This window comes from Hemicordylus capensis, chromosome 4 (genome assembly GCF_027244095.1).
Source record: "Hemicordylus capensis ecotype Gifberg chromosome 4, rHemCap1.1.pri, whole genome shotgun sequence".
NCBI lineage: Eukaryota > Metazoa > Chordata > Lepidosauria > Squamata > Cordylidae > Hemicordylus > Hemicordylus capensis.
The window spans coordinates 261,510,999-261,529,986 of record NC_069660.1 but is presented as its reverse complement, the minus strand read 5'-3'; the positions used below and the strand labels follow the sequence as shown (position 1 = coordinate 261,529,986).

At 41.5% G+C, this 18,988-nt stretch overlaps 1 protein-coding gene across 1 annotated transcript in view; it reads left to right on the top strand.

Annotated features, from left to right (window-relative positions):
- NSMAF (neutral sphingomyelinase activation associated factor) overlaps positions 1-18,988 on the top strand; it is a 45,091-nt gene that overhangs the window by 8,291 nt on the left and 17,812 nt on the right. The window contains exons 6-17 of the mRNA XM_053251037.1: positions 2,279-2,329; positions 3,638-3,709; positions 4,274-4,321; positions 4,427-4,479; positions 5,943-6,072; positions 7,279-7,350; positions 8,179-8,287; positions 9,773-9,949; positions 14,677-14,756; positions 16,466-16,556; positions 16,644-16,707; positions 16,826-16,877. Coding sequence (XP_053107012.1) covers positions 2,279-2,329; positions 3,638-3,709; positions 4,274-4,321; positions 4,427-4,479; positions 5,943-6,072; positions 7,279-7,350; positions 8,179-8,287; positions 9,773-9,949; positions 14,677-14,756; positions 16,466-16,556; positions 16,644-16,707; positions 16,826-16,877 — 999 coding nt within the window. The remainder of the gene's footprint in view (positions 1-2,278; positions 2,330-3,637; positions 3,710-4,273; positions 4,322-4,426; positions 4,480-5,942; positions 6,073-7,278; positions 7,351-8,178; positions 8,288-9,772; positions 9,950-14,676; positions 14,757-16,465; positions 16,557-16,643; positions 16,708-16,825; positions 16,878-18,988) is intronic.

Genomic DNA, 18,988 nt, shown 5'->3' with positions numbered 1-18,988 from the left:
GCAATGTCTGTGTGATAGATACAAAAACAATTCATGTTAGGGAAGATTGCCCAGACCCTGCTACAGAATGCTATTTGGAACTTAACTGAATTCAAAATTAGATTATCAATATTTTGAGTTGTCAAGGACTAAAAGCATTTCTAAAATACAATAGTGCAATCAAACTATTTGAAGCATTTGGCCCTGTATTACTCATTGCAGGCTTGGTTGTGAAATGTTTTATCTAATATAAGAGTTGGGAAAAGAAGAACATTAAGAAATTAAAAAATTAATGGGAAAGTAGTATATTTTGAGTAATATTCTAATCAGTTCTGTGATACAGTATTTCAGTACTTTAACATGAGTGCACCATTACTTTGTTCTGGTAATTAGTCTTGAGCATTAGAAATGCTTAATTTAGTTGCACCTTGAAATTGGCAGCTTGTTGCTAAAATAGTTATATTGCATTCATCAGTACATAGAAAAGCAATTAACCATGATTAAACAATTGTATAATTTCATGGTCTCCTACCACTGAGATTTCAACTGGTTTCATAAGTGTTGCTCTTGCTCATCACATCATGTCTCTTTGTTTCCTGTAGAGTGAAAACTAATACTGCATGTGGCCCAATTTGCTTCATTCTGATTTATTTTGCTTTTTATTCATCGTCTGTGTGTAATGTTAATGCTTCCAGTCCACTAGGAAGTTTCTGTAGAACTCCCTTTGATTCCCCCACCCCCACCTCCTTTATATTGATTTGAGCAGATACAATTCCTAGAGGATTGTGTCTAATGCAGCTATCCTGAAATAACTTCATCCTGTTAATTTTGCTGGGATAATGGTGAATAAGTTGAGGATTACATTTGTAGTTTAAAAAACTGTGTGTGCTTACATTGTTAGAAAACAGCTGAGAAGAGGCATGCTGGACTGAAGTGATAGTGGTTGTGTTTGACATAGTGACAAGTTTCTTCTAGTATTAAGCAAAATAATGTAACTCTATATATTTAAGACATTGGCAACTGTATGTTAGTAAAGGCTTTGGAATGGATACAGTGGCTGACACCCAGAGCTGTACCCCTGTGTAGAGAGCTGTTCTTAACTCAGCCAGTGTCTGCAGGAATATCAGAGCAGGGGTGGGGAGAGGGCATTTTTTGTGCTGCTCTGTTCTGCCCCTTAAGAGTTCTTTGCCTTTCAAAAACATGTCTCTGAAGGTTGCTGAGTTAAGAGCAGCCTCCCCAGATTGCTGCCTTGGATGTCATCCAGTGTTCTGTTCGTTCATCAAACAGAATAACCTGTTTATAAGGTGTTCCCTTCTTTTGCCACTTTTCAGTAGTATGGCAGATTGGCTACTTGAAAGATAGTGATAGACATGAGGTAATATGACTTGGGTGATGTGGGTCTAAGCCGGGGTGGGCAAACTTGGCCCTCTACCTGCTGTTGAACTTCAACTCCCATCATCCCCAGCCACAATAATTGTGGCTGGGGATGATGGGAGTTGCTGTTCCACAACAGCTGATGGGCCAGGTTTGCCCATTCCCGGTCTAAGCCCATTCTGCCAAGGAAGTGATCTTGGATCACTTCCATAACCTGACTTGTTTTGCACGATTGTTGTGAAGAAGAAAATGGGATACTGTCCTGATCCTCGGACTTCTTAGAGGAAGAACAAGATACAAATAAAATAAAATACTGTTCTTCTGTCAGGGAGAGTTGGGTTAACTGACTGTGACACCCCAGCTAACAAAGCATATACACTTCAAGCAACTGCAGGAGTGTGGAGGGAGCCCTCGCACAACTCTTCTGGCTCCCCTGCCTGTGTGCTACTGCTCAAGAGCTTTTACAATCCCAGAAAGCCTCTGCAAGATCATAAACGCATCGCTGGGGGTCAGTGACATGTTTCCAATCTTGCAGAGCCCCTTTCCAGAGCATGGGGTGCGCTCCAGACAGTGAGGGCCCTTGAGCAGACGCGTGCATGCAGGGGGACTGGGGGAGTTGTACGTGGCCTCCTGCTCAAATTATGGATGAAAGGGTAGAGTCCTTAACAAAATTCAGACGCCTTTCTTTTTATAAAATGTAGCCAAGGTTGCCAGGTAGGGACCTGTTTCATAAAGTTGTTTTGAAGGCAGATATGATATAAAGACAAAAGAGAGCTAGTTTTTGTTTTTGTTTTTGTTCTCTTGGTACTGTTCTTGCTTTCGCAAAATAATGAAACCCTTCCTAACTGTGGAGTAAAAATATATATACTTAGGTTTTGCTTCCTATTACCAAAGTGTATTTTGAGTAATGATCCTTCTTTCTTAGGCTTTTCTTACTAAAGAGAAAAACATTATTGCACCCTTTAAAACTGAAAGAGTAAGTATCTTTTTCTTTCTTTCTTAATGTAAGCTGTTGTGTTTCTGAAAGAACATTATCTGTTTATACAGGAAAGGAGGAAACTGTGAGGAGCAGAGAGAGTGTGCACATACACACTAATATGTAGCACTGGATGCAGATTGTCTTTTTAAAAATGTCTTTATTATGATACAAGACAAAAAAACCTGTCATAGCAATATGTGAAGGACACTTCTAAGATGTTTGTTTTGACAAATACAACAGACATGGAATAATCAGAAGAACTAAAGTAGCAATTAAAAGCTAATTTACTCATCATACTACACTGAGGGGGTAAACGTTATACAGATGTGTGTGGAAAGGCAATAGGTGAACAACTTGAAAGATTGCTTGTAGGGCCAGTTTATGCTTTTTGGTACAGGGAAATGTGAGTAACTTTCCCCATGAGTCATTACTCCAGAAACACAAAAAGCTGATGTGCAGGTTGCTTGCTTTGCTATGCATGCAAAAGGTCCCTAGTATCTCCAGGTAGGGATGTGTTCTTTGTGGTGGGAGGAGACATATATCTTTAAGGATGGGGGAGGATGCTTTTACCCCTCCCACCCCAATTCACCACCTGCACTGTGTTTTAAAACAGTCTGGTGGTGTGGCAGTGTATCTCCATGCTGCCTGGGTACCTCCTAGGACTGGAAGTGCCCAGAAGTGCCCACTGTGTGTTCGTAGAAAGTTGCAAGTCAATGGAGACAGTTGTGAGCTAGATAAAATGGCCTGACTCTGTATAGGGCTTCTTATGTCCCAAGCTGTTCAGACATCTGAATGCAATAATAAGCCCTACCCTAACAAAGCTAGATTGCTTGCAGAGTGATATGTGCATATAATGTCATACACAACCCAGCAAATGGTTTGTTCTGCAGCTTGGAGACTTGTGAAAAGCTCAGAGTTGTCGGAAGAGAATCCCATGACTCGCTCAAGGTGCCTAAAACATGTGATCACTGCTGTTGCTACCCTCTAGCCTACTCAGCAGTTACTCCAAAGCAAGACTGCACAACTTCAGTCCTCCTGCAGATGTTTGAACTACAACTCCTATCATACTGACTATTTGTCACTGTGGCTAGGGATGATGGGAATTGTAATCCAACAGCAGCTGGAAGGCTGAAGTTGTGCAGCCCTGCTCTTAAAGGGCTACTTGATTTTAGTAGGACTACTCAGGTGTACTTTAATCTCAATGTTAGTCACTGTTAAAATGTAGGGGTGGGGTAGGGGTTATTGTCCCATGGATTTCAGTCTAATTTTAAATGCTCTCGCTCTCGCTCTCTCTCTCTCTGATAGGGGAAAACTGAATACATATTTCAACTGGATGTTGCTGGAAAGGTTGAAGATGTTGTACATGCCCTTCACCAGGTGTGAATTAAACATTCATCATAGTCAATATTTTAAGTAAATAGCTGGAACAGCTTCATATTCAAAATGCAAATAGTTCTCCTTCAACAAATAACATTTTGCATTGCTTTCTCTTATATAGAAGACCCATATTAAACGTGTGTACTCATCATACAATGAGCAGAGTCCTTCAGGGATGATTCCTGTACAAACCTAATCAAACCAGAATGAGAAATGTTTAAAATCACAGTTGCACTAGCTTGAAGTAATCTTGCTCAGCAAAAGTTTGAGTCTCTCTTCTCTCTTATTTTCTGAAATGAGAAGCTGTGGTGCACTTTAGAATTAATAGAAACTACATTAAAATCTGCTTTATTGTAGATCACCAGTCTCTTTGCAGTCTAGTGACTCATGTATGTCTACACAACCACAACAACACAGTGACACGTGTCTGCAGGTGGAAATGGATATTTTGCAAAACATCTGTATCTGCCTCCTGATACTGATTAGAACTATCTTTTTTAGTTCAGATAACTTGGATCTGTAGGAATGTCTAAATTTACCTGCTTGCTTTTTGTTTTCAAACAGCTATACAGGGCTTCTCACTTGGAAAAGCTAGGAGACCAGGCTGCTATGGTAAACACTAACTATGGATTCATTGTTAATGATAACTAACTTCTTGTGATGGCTCAGCTATTGTTTTTTTTTAAAAAACCTAACTTGCATTATTTTTCAAATTAGATAACTGCTATACTACAATCACGTTTGGCCAGGGCACCATTTGATAAGAACAGGTATGTTGTTTTTAAAAATTACCTTCTAATTTTATTTCATACAGTGAAAAACAGTGGCCTACATCCAAATTAGGGGTTGCATATGAAGGATGCTTCCTTGTACACATGAAGGGCAGGGGTAATATGCAGCATCCCCCTACCCACCCTTCTCTTTGCAGCTGCTTTTGCCTCCTGAAAATGTGTCCCTGATGGTCCAGCAACCTGGATGTAGGCCACTTTGCTTAGGATGGAAGGCAGAAAATATATTAGCAATTGTGAATGTCCACTTCCCTTAATGTCACTAGTCTACTAGTGTTTGAGACTAGTGTTGAGCTAGTGCCATGACATTGCACAAAGAAAGGAATGCCTGTTCAGACTAGTTCTGTTAGCAGAAGATTAGGGATGGGCCCGGACCGGTCCAGAGGCCATTCAAAAAGCCTCTGGACCGGTCCAGACCAGGGCGGTCCGATTCGGGGGGGGGGTACCTTTTAAGAGTGGCGGGAAGGTTTACTTACTCCTCCCGCTCAGCAGTCCTTTGCGTGCGCGCACGTCACAGAGACGTGCGTGCGCTCGTCTCTGTGACGTGCGCGCAAAGGACTGCTGGGCATTTTTTCAACCAACGTCAGGGAAGGGGTGGCAGGGAGGTGTCCTGCCGCCCCAATTGCTCTAAACATTACGGCGCCAAGCGGGAAAGCGGCGGGAGGGGTAAGTAAACCCTCCTGCCGCTCTTAAAGGTACCCCCCCACCCCAGTGCCGGACCGCAGTTGGTTCCGTGCACACCCCCGCAGAAGATGTTTATAGGTTTCACACTGGTATTGTATTGCACAACATTTGTAGCACTCCTTGTATGTGTCATGGAGAGAGTCTTCCGGTAGAAGTTGTGGAACACCACAACTCTGCACAGCTCTGTAGACTTAAGTGTGCATGACTCATCTCACTGCTAGCACAACACTAGTCTGGATGTCAGCCATCCTGACTAGTTACACCTCTACTCTTTCAAATGATTGTAATCCACCCCCCCCCCCAAAAAAATCTAGAAAAATAAGGTTCTTCACTGCTGCTTTTGCTGAAAGCAGCAAAAAGATTTCTAATAATTAGATTTGGAAACATCTTTGTTGCTGAAGGTTTTTTCCTAAAGTGCAAAACATTCTTTTGTGTCTTCTCTCTTGCACTGATAAACTTGTACAACCAGTTCTAACTTGCCTTGTCTCTTTTGCAAATGTGACATTTCTGTGCTAACTAGACTAAACATAATGTCCCTGAACAGAAACTAGATTAGATGCTTGCAGATTTTAATGAGTAGTAAAGAATTTTATTTGGTGCTATTTTTTTTTAAAGGTTGGAGGGTTTTTAAAGGCCCTAATATATTTACAGGAGTGTTCGAAGTCCCTGTGATGTAACTTCAGGAAGAAAAACTAGTTAACTTTAGCAGCCACCGATACTGTACAAAATAACTCTCTCCCCCTCTGTGTTTACTTTTGTAGATTTCAGAATGTTTCTGAAACCTTGCATATGGAATGCAAAGCTGAAATGGTCACTCCATTGGTGACTAATCCAGGACATGTATGCATCACTGATGCAAACCTGTATTTCCAGCCTCTTAATGGCTACCCTGTAAGTAACTTGCACTTTCTACCCTGCTGTTCTTTAAACCATAAGCAAATTACTGTGTAAAAAGGTGTTTTGCTTTTAAACCACACTAGTATATGGGGCAAGGTCTATGGTAGATAACTTTTTAAAATGAGAATTGGCAAGCTTTCCAATTCTTTTTTTAATGTATGATGAACCATATGTAATTAAGAGTTCACAAATGTTTATATACTGCTTTTCAACAGAAGTTTCCAAAGTGGTTTACACAGAGAAATAATAAATAAGATGAATCCCTGTCCACAAAGGGCTCACACCTAAAGCAAAGGATAGACACCAGCAACAGTCACTGGAGGTACTGTGCTGGGGTTGGATAGGGCCAGTTATTCTCCCCTTGCTAAATAAAAAGAATCACCATGGGTGCTTCTTTGCCAAGTTAGCAGGGGATGACGTGCTGTGTTAGATTTCAGGTCCTACTTTTAAGACTTCTAGTCATAAAATGGTTCATTTACAAAAATGTCTAATTATTAGAATAGCTCCTACTGTCCATATACCAAAAGAAGTTAAACTTTTTTTTGTCTGTGGAAAATTGTTTGTTTATAATGCTATCAAACAATAAAATGGCATTGTACATGCCAGGTGTGTTTGTATGTTTCCCCATACCCATCCAGCCTTCAAACTACATTTTCTCCACACAGCCTTTAAATTATTTTGGTGAAAGTGCTGCTCACTTATGTCATTTAGTGGGTAGAGGGTGTGCGTGTGTGTGCGTGTGTGTGCAGTGTATTGTAGTCAGATGTCACTGGGTGACTCTGGGCCAGTCATGTATCTCTCAGCCCAACTTACCTCACAGGGTTGTTGTAAGGATAAACATAACCATGTACATCGCTCTAGGCTCTGGAGGAAGAGCGGGATATAAACGTAAAAGTAAAAATAAATAAATTAAGCTCTCTACTATTAGTTGATAATATGAAGGAGATGTTTACAACCTTTAGCTTCAAACTGGAGTTTCCCATCTAACCATCAAATGGCTTATTTATCCAACCATTTTATGTTGGGCATTTTTCCATGCATATGGGTAACACTAATTACAAATGGTGTTTTACAACTAGAATATTGTGCCTAAAAAAAACTTAAGGTATTTCTTGCATGATGAAAGTTTAAGACTCAATAATAATAGACTTTGGGGTTTGGGACTTCCAAAAAAACCCACCTCTTCATCTTGTCCTACAGAAACCTGTAGTTCAAGTGATGCTGCATAGCGTCAGACGTATCTATAAAAGAAGACATGGCCTGTTGCCATTGGTAAGTTGAAAGTTTTTATCCCTTGGTACTGCAAAATTTGGTTTATGCTTTAAGCTTGGTAATTGATATTGCTAAGGGAACCTAGATAGTCCTTCCACATCTTCTAAAGAATTGTTCACATACGATGCAATGCAACATGGGTGGTAGGAGCCCCACCCTGCATTGCTGCCTCAATGGAAACACCATCAACAGAGTTGTGCGCTAGGGCAGCTCTGCTCCAGTGTAATGTTGTACAGTGGGATGCCCACTATTTCCAATGGGCATCCTGTTGCCCAAATGCAGTTGCACGACATTGTGCTGGAGCAGAGCTGCCCTGATGCGCAACTCCATCAACCGTGGTTTTCCTGATGAAGCAGCACCGGTAGAGCTCCTACAGCCCACATTGCCTTGCGCAATATGTGAGTGAGTTTTCCAAGCTTCAACACTTCAGTTTGTAGTATGATTGTTAGAAACTGATAGACAGTGCAGTTTCAAAGCAATTGGAAACAAGAAGTCATGAGCCATGTTTGACTAAAGTATTAAAACACGTGGTGTGTGTGTGTGAAAAATTAGAACCGTTCCTGTTTATCAGTGATCACTTGCATACTCGTTTGATAGGCAAGACATATAAAGTAAACGTCTTCATAATAAAATAAAGACTTTCTGTGCAGTAACTTTCTTTGATTTGTGAAAAAGGACTAGTGCTGTGATGCTACCAAACCATTCTAAGTTAAGAGGATGGATAAATAAGCAATGTTTATGTCTGAAGTCTGCTTTGTATACTGTACATAAGCATAGAACTATGTAGTGAATTTTGTTGTTACTCTATCTACCTTTTTAATTTCCAAGGGTCTGGAAGTATTTTGCACTGAGAATGATCTGTGTTCAGACATCTATTTGAAGTTCTACAACACTCAGGATCGAGATAACGTCTACTTCTACGTGGCAACATATTTAGGTTTAAATACACCTTATTTTCTTTTTCTCAAATGTTGATGCGTGAGACCATCTGTTTTGCATAGACTGAGGGCCAATTAGAAGCTTAGTATTTTGGAGCCAAGACTGTCGCAGTGAAATTAAGGATTACTTCATTGCTTTACGAAGATACTGACAGTTTCTACTGATTTTGTAGAACAAAATATAAAATGTGTTATGCAAGCATCAAAATGGTATCAAACCTTAAGCATACTATTAACCAGAACTCTAGTATGGATGGTATAAAAGAAAAGCAACTTGTATAATGTCCCCAGTGTCATTTATAATTGTTGGTTGGTTTTTCACAGTTGTCACACTTCATCCTGCCACCATCTCAATCCAGTTGTTTGATTGGAGTCAATGATTTCTTCCCCAGTACTGAAAAACATTTATCATTCCATTATTTCATTATTCTCTCCCCATATTGTAGGCAGTGACTGACACCCAGATGAATACTGCACACCCAGAATATATTTCACATGAGCAATAGAATTTGGTGGGGTTTTCCCCCCCAGTTTCCTGTGTCCCCTGCAACATCCCCAAGGGTTTCATGCCACTAGAAATATAGTTTTGGGAGGCACAGAGGGCTGCAGAAGGAGGATCTACAAAAATTACCTCTTCTCATTGCAAATGTGAAACGTTATTTGGCATGTGCAGTGCTAATCTGGATGTCAGCGTGTTTTAAGCACTTTAATATTGAGTAATTAAGCCATACTTGAATAACTACACTTCCTGCTTTAACAAAATGAAACTGCTTCCCACACAATGTTGAACGGTAAGAATTTTAATGAAGGGCTGCCTAACTAACTTTGGCCCTTCAGCTCTTGTTTGATTACAACTCATTTCCTGAGCCACAGTAGCCAGTAGGGATGATGGGAACTGTAGTCCGACAACAGCTGGAGAGCCAAAGTTGTGCAGCCATGTTCTCGTGGCTATTGATGTCAAATCAGTTTATTGTCTTGAGCCAAGCTTCTCCAAACTAGTCATTATTGCAACCACAAAATTCTGATTTTGTAAAGAATTAGAATACGAATGATTCTCATCATTTTAACCAATATTTGGTTCCAGAATGCCTGTACAACTGGACATGTGATCTAGTATTACTACAGTTCCAATGATCTGTAGTATCTTTGTTTTAACTTCCACTTAGTGGTGGAAGACCAGCTTTGAATTGGTCTGTCTTTTGTTATGATGGACAGCTTTAGATGTTTGAGAGGATGGGGAATCAGTGCAGAAAGCATGGACTGTGTCCCACTTTAGCCTGTTATGGACTAATTCAGGAGTTCCCAACCTGTGGTCCTCCAGATGTTGCTGAACTCCAACTCCCATCATCCCCAGCCACAATCTGGAGGACCACAGGTTGGGAATCCCTGGGCTAATGTATGGATGAATGCTTTCGCAGCACTCTGTCTTCAGCTTGCATTTATCGCCCTTCTACTTATCTGTTGTACTTTCTGTCTGCTCTTAGAGAATCATGTTGCGGAACACACGGCAGAGAGTTACATGTTACAATGGCAACGAGGGCATATATCCAATTACCAGTACCTTCTCCACCTCAACAACCTGGCTGATCGGAGCTGCAATGACCTCTCCCAGTATCCTGTATTTCCTTGGATCATAGCAGACTATTCTAGTTCAGAATTGGGTAAAAACCTTTTATGTAGAAAAATAGTGCATTGGACTATCTAACTTCTTACTTCAAAATGAATACAGTAGGATGCTGTAGACAGGCCACCTGTGTTTTCTCATCCCTGTGTTGAAAAAGACAGTCTGTTCCCAAGCACAACTCATTGCCTCAACTTGTATTTCCAAGATGGAAATAGTCCATAATGGCATCTTTAGATCCTGTGTCAAGTAGTAGCTCATCATTAAGTGCTTTAATATCATTCATGTGAGTAGCATAAGAACAGCCCTGCTGGATCAGGCCCAAGGCTGAGTACCCAGAATGTTGGGGGCAATATGCTAAATCATTGTAAACCGCTTAGAGAGCTCCGGCTGTAAAGCGGTATATAAATGTAAGTGCTATTGCTATTGCTAAGGCCCATCTAGTCCAGCATCCTCTTTAACACAGTGGCCCACCAGATGCCGCTGGAAGCCTACAGGCAGGAGTTGAGGGCATGCCCTCCCTCCTGCTGTTACTCCCCTGCAACTGGTACTCAGAGGCATCCTGCCTTTGAGGCTGGAGGTGGCCTATAGCCCTCCGACTCGTAGCCGCTGATAGACCTCTCCTCCATGAAGTTGTCCAAACCCCTCTTAAAGCCATCCAGGTTGTTGGCTGTCACCACATCTTGTGGCAGAGAATTCCAGAAGTGGATTATGTGTTGTGTGGGAAAGTACTTCCATTTGTTGGTCCTAAATTTCCTGGCAATCAATTTCATGGGATGACCCCTGGTTCTAATGTTGTGTGTGAGAGAGAAAAATTTCTCTCTCTCCACTTTCTCCACAGCATGCATGGTTTTATAGACCTCTATCATGTCTTCCCGCAGTCGTCTTTTTTCAAAACTAAATAGCCCCAGGTGTTGTAGCCTTGCCTCATGAGAAAGGTGCTCTAGGCCCCTGATCATCTTGGTTGCCCTCTTCTGCACATTTTCCAGTGCTACAATGTCCTCCTTTAGATGTGGTGACCAGAATTGTACGCAGTACTCCAGGTGTGGTCACACCACAGTTTTGTATAAGGGCATTATAATATTAGCAGTTTTATTTTCAGTCCCCTTCCTAATGATCCCTAGCATGGAACTGGCCTTTTTCACAGCTGCCGCATATTGAGTCAACACTTTCAACGAGCTGTCCACCATGACTCCAAGATCCTCTCCTGGTCAGTCACCAACAGCTCAGATCCCATCAGTGTATACTTGAAGGTGGAGTTTTTCACCCCAATGTGCATCACTTTACACTTGCCGACACTGAATTGCATTTGCTACGTTGTCGTCTACTCACCCAGTTTGGAGAGATCCTTTTGGAGCTCCTCACAATCAGTTTTGGATTTCACTACCTGAAAGAGTTTGGTATCATCTGCAAATTTGGCCACCTCGCTGCTTACCCCGACTTCTAGATCACTTATGAATAAATTAAAAAGCACTGGTCCCAGTACAGATCCCTGGGGGACCCCACTTCCTACTTCCCTCCATTGTGAAAACTCTCCATTTATACCTACCCTCTGTTTCCTGTCTTTCAAACAGTTAGCAATCCACACATGTACTGTTCCCCTTATCCCATGACTGCTAAGTTTCCTCAGGAGTCTTTGATGAGGAACTTTGTCAAAAGCTTTTTGGAAGTCCAGATATACTACATCAACTGGATCACCTTGATCCACACACTTGTTGAAACTCTCAAAGAAGTCCAAAAGGTTTGTGAGGCAAGATTTACCTTTGCAGAAGCCTTGCTGGTTCACTCCCAGCAGGTACTGTTCTTCTATGTGCTTTATAATTTTATCCTTGAGGATGCTTTCCATCAATTTGCCTGGAATGGGTGTTAAGCTAACCGGCCTGTAATTTCCCAGATCTCCCCTAGATCCCTTTTTTGGAAAATCGGTGTTACATTTACTACTTTCCAGTCCTTCGGTACAGCGCCTGATTGTAGGGATAATTTATATATTTTAGCAAGGAGGTTGGCAATTTAACATTTGAGTTCTTTGAGGACTCTTGGATGGATGCCATCCGGCCCTGGAGATTTGCTAGTTTTCAGTTTTTCCAGACAGTTTAGAACATCATCTCTTGTCACTTCTGACTCAGTTCTTTAGCCTCCATCCCCGAAAAGCCTGTTTCAGGAACAGGTATATGCTCAATATCCTCTGCTGTGAAGATGGATGCAAAGAACACATTTAGTTTCTCTGCAACCTCCATATCCTCAATAATCACTTTCATTCCCTCATTATCCAAATGTCCAACCGCCTCACTGGCAGGTATCCTGCTTCCGATGTATTTAAAGAAGTTTTTGTTATTCCCCTTGATACTTTTGGCTAAATGTTCCTCAGACTCTCTTTTTGCCTCCCTTATTGTTACCTTGCATTTCTTTTGCCAGAGTGTGTGTTCCTTTCTGTTCTCTTCATTTGGACAGGCTTTCCAATTTCGGAAGGAAGTCTTCCCTTTTATGGCTTCCTTGACATTACCTGTTAGCCATGCTGGCATCCTCCTGGACTTAGTGGTACCTTTCCTCCTTATGAGTATACAGTCTAACTGGGCTTCTAGTATTGCGATTTTGAGTAAACTCCATGCACTCTGGAGTGAAGTGACTCTCCTGATTTTCCCTTTCAGCCTCCTTTCCACCATACTCCTCATTTGAGAGAAGTTTCCTCTTCTGAGATTCAAAATGTCTGTGTTAGACTTCGTTGGTGATTCTCTCCTCACATGTATGCTGAATTTGATCGCACTATGGTTACCGTTCCCTAAAGGGTCAATGACACTGACATCACGCACCTGGTCCTGCGTGCCACTCAGAATTAAGTCCAAGGTCGCCTTCTCTCTGGTTGGTTCCAAGACCAACTGTTCTAGGGCACAGTCATTCAGCGTATCTAGAAATTTGATCTCTTTGTCATGACCTGACTGTGAATTTACCCAGTCTATGTGTGGGTAATAAGTCACCCATTATAACAGCCCTGTCTCTCCTTGACACCTCCCTGATTTCCTGCTGCAACTCCCATTCACTGTCAGCATTTTGATCTGGAGGGCGATAGCACGTCCCCAGTAGCACGTTCCCTTTCAGGCCTTGTATTATTACCCACAGGGTTTCTGTGGAGGGCTCCAGTCCACCCAGGTTTTCTAGCTTATTAGATTCTATCCCTTCTGTAACATACAGTGCTACTCCACCTCCAAGGTGCCCCTCCCTGGCCTTTCTATAGAGTTTATATCCATGGATAACAGTGTCCCACTGGTTCTCACTGTTCCGCCATCTTTCTGTTATGCCCACTATATCTATTCCTGCGTTAGCAACCAAGCACTCCAGCTCACCCATCTTGGCTCGGAGGCTTCTGGCATTGGCATATAAGCACCTATATATTGAATCTCTCACCTGATGTATCCTGTCTTTCTTTTAACTCTTTGACCAGCTGGCACAGGCTCCTGTCTGGTCTTTTTGCAGTTCTACTCTGTCTCCTTCTGTTTTATCTGAATCCTTTGCACCCTCGTACTTTAAAGGATGGCTTTTGCTGAACCGGATACTGCCCAGCTCCCAACAGCAAGTTTATTAGAAGGATAGGTCTCAACTGTAATGGTCAGTTTTTTAACTGTGCAAACAGCCTTTCCCAAGAATTTGAGGGTGGGATTTGTACTTACGTTCTCTTCTCCACCAGGCTCCGTGTGATCACAGGGGCTTGTTCCAGGCTCCCCCGTACACTTCCCGCTAAACTCCTGCAGAATTCCAGTGTCCTGCTTGCTATCCCTGTTCACTATTCTCTCGGGCCTTCACCTCTTATATAGAGGGTAGTCTTCCAACTGAGTCACAGGATGTGAGTCAAAGGAATGTGGGGCCTTCCCTAGCCCTAGCTGACTCCACTCCCTCCAGGCAGGGACAAAAAAACCCACTGGAGTTTGTTAGCCCTGGCAAATGCTAGCCCTGGCAAATCTCACACTCGCACTCACTCACTCACTTATCCCTTAAAGAGAAACCAGCCCCTGAAAATCTCCCCTCATCCTGTTAGTTAGTTTGAAGGGGGGAAAGGCTAGATGTTTAGAAAAGCTTCTTCACCTCCTCAGCTGTGTCTGCTCTTCCCAGAGTAGTCTTCCAGTGTATCCTGCTCTGTTCAGATCTGCAAAAGAATAAACAAAAGGGTAGGGATCAGATGCCAATGCTTATAGAATAATGGAGGTAAGCAGAATAAGGGCAACCAAATACACTCTGCTGCAAAACTTCGGTTCATTTTAGTTAGGTTTGTGCAAGCTCCTGTGGGGCTTTCATAATAGTAATTCTCAATTTTGGAATGGTGTTAATGTATAGAATACTAGATAAAACTCCACCACCAATTCTCCTTTCCAAGAAAATATGTAAGTTTTTAAAATAGGAGTTTCAGTGATTGAAGGATTTTAGTTGATTAAGCATCTTTCTAATTAAGTGAATAGAGTTCATATGTACCTTTTTTAGTAATTGAAGGAAGTGTACAATCATTTAAAATTTAATAAACCAAAGTTGTCACTTGGGATTAAAGTAGCCACAATAATTTGTGTTCCTCTTAACTTTCTGCTTCACCAATTCAGTAAGCTAATCATGTGGTTAATCTGATTTAAGGGTCAAATGAAAAAGTATGGCAGTTGTATAATACTTAGATTAGTAGTTCATGTCCAAATGCACTGAAAATGGAAAACATTCATTTTTGTTCAGTAGGTATTGCTGTTAAGCATTGTAATACACAGAAAATGAATTACTTTTAACTCTTTGTAGACTTGACAAGGCCAGAAACTTTTCGAGACCTCAGTAAGCCAGTAGGTGCACTAAACAGAGAGAGACTGGAAAGATTATTGGTATGTAGAAAACAAGCTTCTTTGTATTATTGCATCAGATTCATTTTTTAAAAGTGCGAATGTGTGGGATTGTCCATATCTTGCATTTCTAAATATGAGCAGTCATGGTATAAGAGTAAGTGTTCAAATGATGCTTCAATGTTTCTAGAGCAACTCCAGCTTGGTGTATAATACAATTTGTGTCTCTTTCTCATCCTCTCTCCCAAGCTGTCTTTGTCCCTGTCCAAACACACACACACACACACACGCACACACACACCGCCGCCACATTAACCCAAATGTCCAGCCACTTTGACACTGGCCTAAGGTTATCTGTACTTGTTCATATTTTGGACGGATGTTATAGTTAAAATATGCTTTGCTTACTTTAATTGTATAGAACAGTCAGTTTGTCTAGTTTACTCGCAGTTGCAGATGTGGTCAGTTCATTCTAGATGCTGTTAGGCAATGTTGGCCACCATCCAGGCTAGCTCTGTACCGACGCACAAAGTTTTTCTGTCATGCAAGGGGGAGGGATAACTTTGGGCAGCTTCCTCAACCATTCTCTCTGCAGCCGCTTGTGTCTCATGGACAGATATCCCTGAGGGCTGGGACATCTTCTGGAACATAGTTTTAGGAGGCCCAGACAGCTGCAGAGGGAAAGGGTGGGGAAGCTGTCAGAAATAACCTCTCCCCTCTGCGTAACAGAAAAACCTGGTGTATCCTCACAGGGTTAGTCTGGATGTCAGCCACTATTTTTAAAGCCCACATAATCTAATCTGTAATGTTTGTGGTGGAGACAGGGAAATGGACATTGGAAAAGATGAAGGAGTAGAGGTAACACAAAGGATAAATGCAAACAAATGCGGTTACACAGGGTATGGGAAAGAAGTGGAATGTTGTTAGATACTATCTTCTACATTTAAATCGTATCTCATCCACATGAAAAACAAATCCATGTATTTTGCTGGTCTGTTCCACTTCATATTTCAAGTGGAGAATGTGAGTGTGGCCCATGTAAAATTTTAAATACACACATACATACTCACCTGCTATAGAAAGTGCAGCGGGGAAATAACTGGCCTAGGGAGCAAGAGGTTGCTGGTTCGAATCCCCACAGGTATGTTTCCCAGACTATGGGAAACACCTATATTGGCCAGCAACGATACCGGAAGATGCTGAAAGGCATCATCTTACTGCTCAGGAGATGGCAATGGTAAACCCCTCCTGTATCCAACCAAAGAAAACTACATGGCTCTATGGGCGCCAGGAGTCAACACTGACTCAACAGCACAACTTTTATGTATATATAATCTCTCTCTCTCACACACACACACACACACACACACACACACACACACACACTCTTAAAGAAGCAAATCTAGGACAACCATTTTCCAGCACACAAATTCTTTGTGCAAATAGTTTCAGATGTGTTTAAGGGTCAGGCTGCAATGTAGTCTACAACCATATGAAGAGGTTGTTTAGCTGGTCTCAAAGGCTATGCCTCTATATTCAGATCTAAAGTATTGCTGCAGTAAAGAGATTCTGGAAATGTACCCAGTCTGCATTAGCTGCATATGGTTTTAAGAGGTCACTGAGCCAGGGAAAATAACTCTGGAATGCTATACACTAAAATAAAATATTAGATCACATTTAGGCTACGTCCATGTTAGTAATACGGAGATATTAGCACTAAACAGTTTCTCTCTCTCCTCTTATATTGGCAGATGCGTTATCGGGAAATGCCAGAACCAAAGTTTGTTTATGGCAGCCACTACTCTTCACCGGGATATGTTCTGTTTTATCTTGTCAGAGTTGGTAAGACACCTGCAAAGGATCTCCTGAACATGTGGTAATGAAGCTTGACTAAACTTGGGTGACAGCTGATCTCTTTTGCTTCCACAGCACCAGAATACATGCTTTGTTTACAAAATGGGAAGTTTGACCATCCTGACAGAATGTTCAACAGGTTTGTTCTTGAATCTTGGAACTAATTCAGTTTTGTTTTGTTACATGCTACAAAACTCTTGCTGTAAAATAGATTGTTGAACCTTTTTAATTTTGCAATCTATACTCTTCCTACCTAGTATTGCAGAAACCTGGAAGAACTGTTTGGATGGAGCAACAGACTTCAAAGAGGTGAATTTTGCAAATTCAGTTTGCACTGCTTTGATTGCCTTGTTCCCTGTCGAGAGACTGCAAAATTTTATGTTGAAGTGACGCTTGTTTCTATATAATGAGCACAGACTGCTAAGATACTGGCAGGGGTCTATTGCTGTTTGGGTGGAGAGGTGCATCTATTGCTATCTGGAAGGTTTTTCTGACTTTTCAGGTCTCTGAAGTTTTTTTATTTTGAAGCCTTCTGGACTACTGGAACTTACTGGATTCTGGTAGTCTCACTAGAAAATCCAGGTATCCAGACCCTACAGCAGATTCCAGAATGCACTTCCAGAATCTAGGTTAGAAATCTGGTTATGACCAGCTATTTATGGAGCATAATCCAACAATTACTAAATTGATGGGTGGAATGCACGTTGTTCGTGATACAGGACTGCTGCAAAAATGGAAAGTTCATGTTAAATTATCTCCAGTAATGCACAGCAATACTTTGTCCATATTATGACATCATCTCATTGTGCATGTTTCTGTGAATCAGTGAAGTAGAGAAGGGAACTGCAGCGAGAAGAGCGTAATGTGGGTAATTGTAGGAACATAGGAAACTGCCATATACTGAGTCTGACCATTGGTCTATCTAGCTCAGTACTGTCTTCACAGACTGGCAGCGGCTTCTCCAAGGTTGCAGGCAGGAATCTCTCTCAGCCCTATCTTGGAGAAGCCAGGGAGGGAACTTGAAACCTTCTGCTCTTCCCAAAGTGGCTTCATCCCCTGAGGGGAAGATCTTGCAGTGCTCACACATCAAGTCTCCCATTCATATGCAACTAGGGCAGACCCTGCTTAGCTATGGGGACAAGTCATGCTTGCTACCACAAGACTAGCTCTCCTCTCAAAGTTTCATTGTAGAGAAACTTAGAAAAAAATTTCAGCGATGCTATCTTGGGTAGCCAGTATGTTGCTGATAACATGAAGTTCTACTCTGTAACTGCACTGAGAATAAGGCAGCCTTTATGTAGAATGTGACCTAATTAGGTTGTACCAGCCTCTGGATGATGGCCAGTACTAATATTGTGTGTACCGTGGAAACTAAAGCAACAGTCTGTCCTTGCCAACAGGACTAAGCTGACAAGTCCTGCTTGACACCGTTTAAAAACACACAAACCCCACAAAAAACCTGTTCTTTAAACAACAACCTTCACTGGCACGTTGGTCTGGGCTTCCCAAAAAACTTTTGGGATGCCATGCTATAACATTGTTGCTGACTCTACTTCCCTTCAGATGCGTAGCATAGAGTGATCACAGGCAGTCTTTATGTGTTGTTCCTTTAAGCCGTGCAGTTGTGTTCCTTTAAGCCCCTATTGAGACCCTTGAAGTCACTTGTGAGCCTTTGTGACAGTACATAAACTCATATGTTCAGACTAGTATAAATTAAAAGCTGATACATATTTTATTTCTATAAGAGGAACAAATAAATTGTTGAGAGAGTCACTATCCTCACCTAATGCTCTCTAGGCAAAGGCTTGCTTGGAAGATTAACCAATATTTTCAAACTGTTCTTAATTTTAAGGATTTATATCCCGCTTTTACAGTTAGTTTAAAAATGCAAGTGATTACAGCATGGGTAACAATGTATAGAATACAATAATTACCTTTTGAAACTGAAGAGTGGCTGTATCTGTCATGCATGCTTGGTAATTGTTTTCCCTCTGTGCTAGCTTTGGAAACCTTGGCTGATATCCAGTCTAACACTGCACTTGCAACAAACAAAGATGTACCTATGCAAGAAGATCGCATTACTGAGTGGATGCTCAAAGTTGTGCAATCTTTTGTGATCTTGGTCCAATGGTGTAAAAAGGATAGCAGATAGTTTTGCATAACTTCCTGCAATATATATGGACTGATAAAAACGTTACATAGCAGATGAAGCACCACACGGGTGCACTCTGTTGTGTTAGTGTAACACTAAACTGGATGCAAACTCCCAACTTGGCAGAACTTAGCACAATATCCTTGCACTAGTGCAACTAGTCTGAGCATCAGCCTTTGGTGAATATATTACAGTTGACAAATAAATGACAGTAACAGTTATAAAACTACAAGCATAATCCTGCTCCGGTAATTACAGTTTCACACAC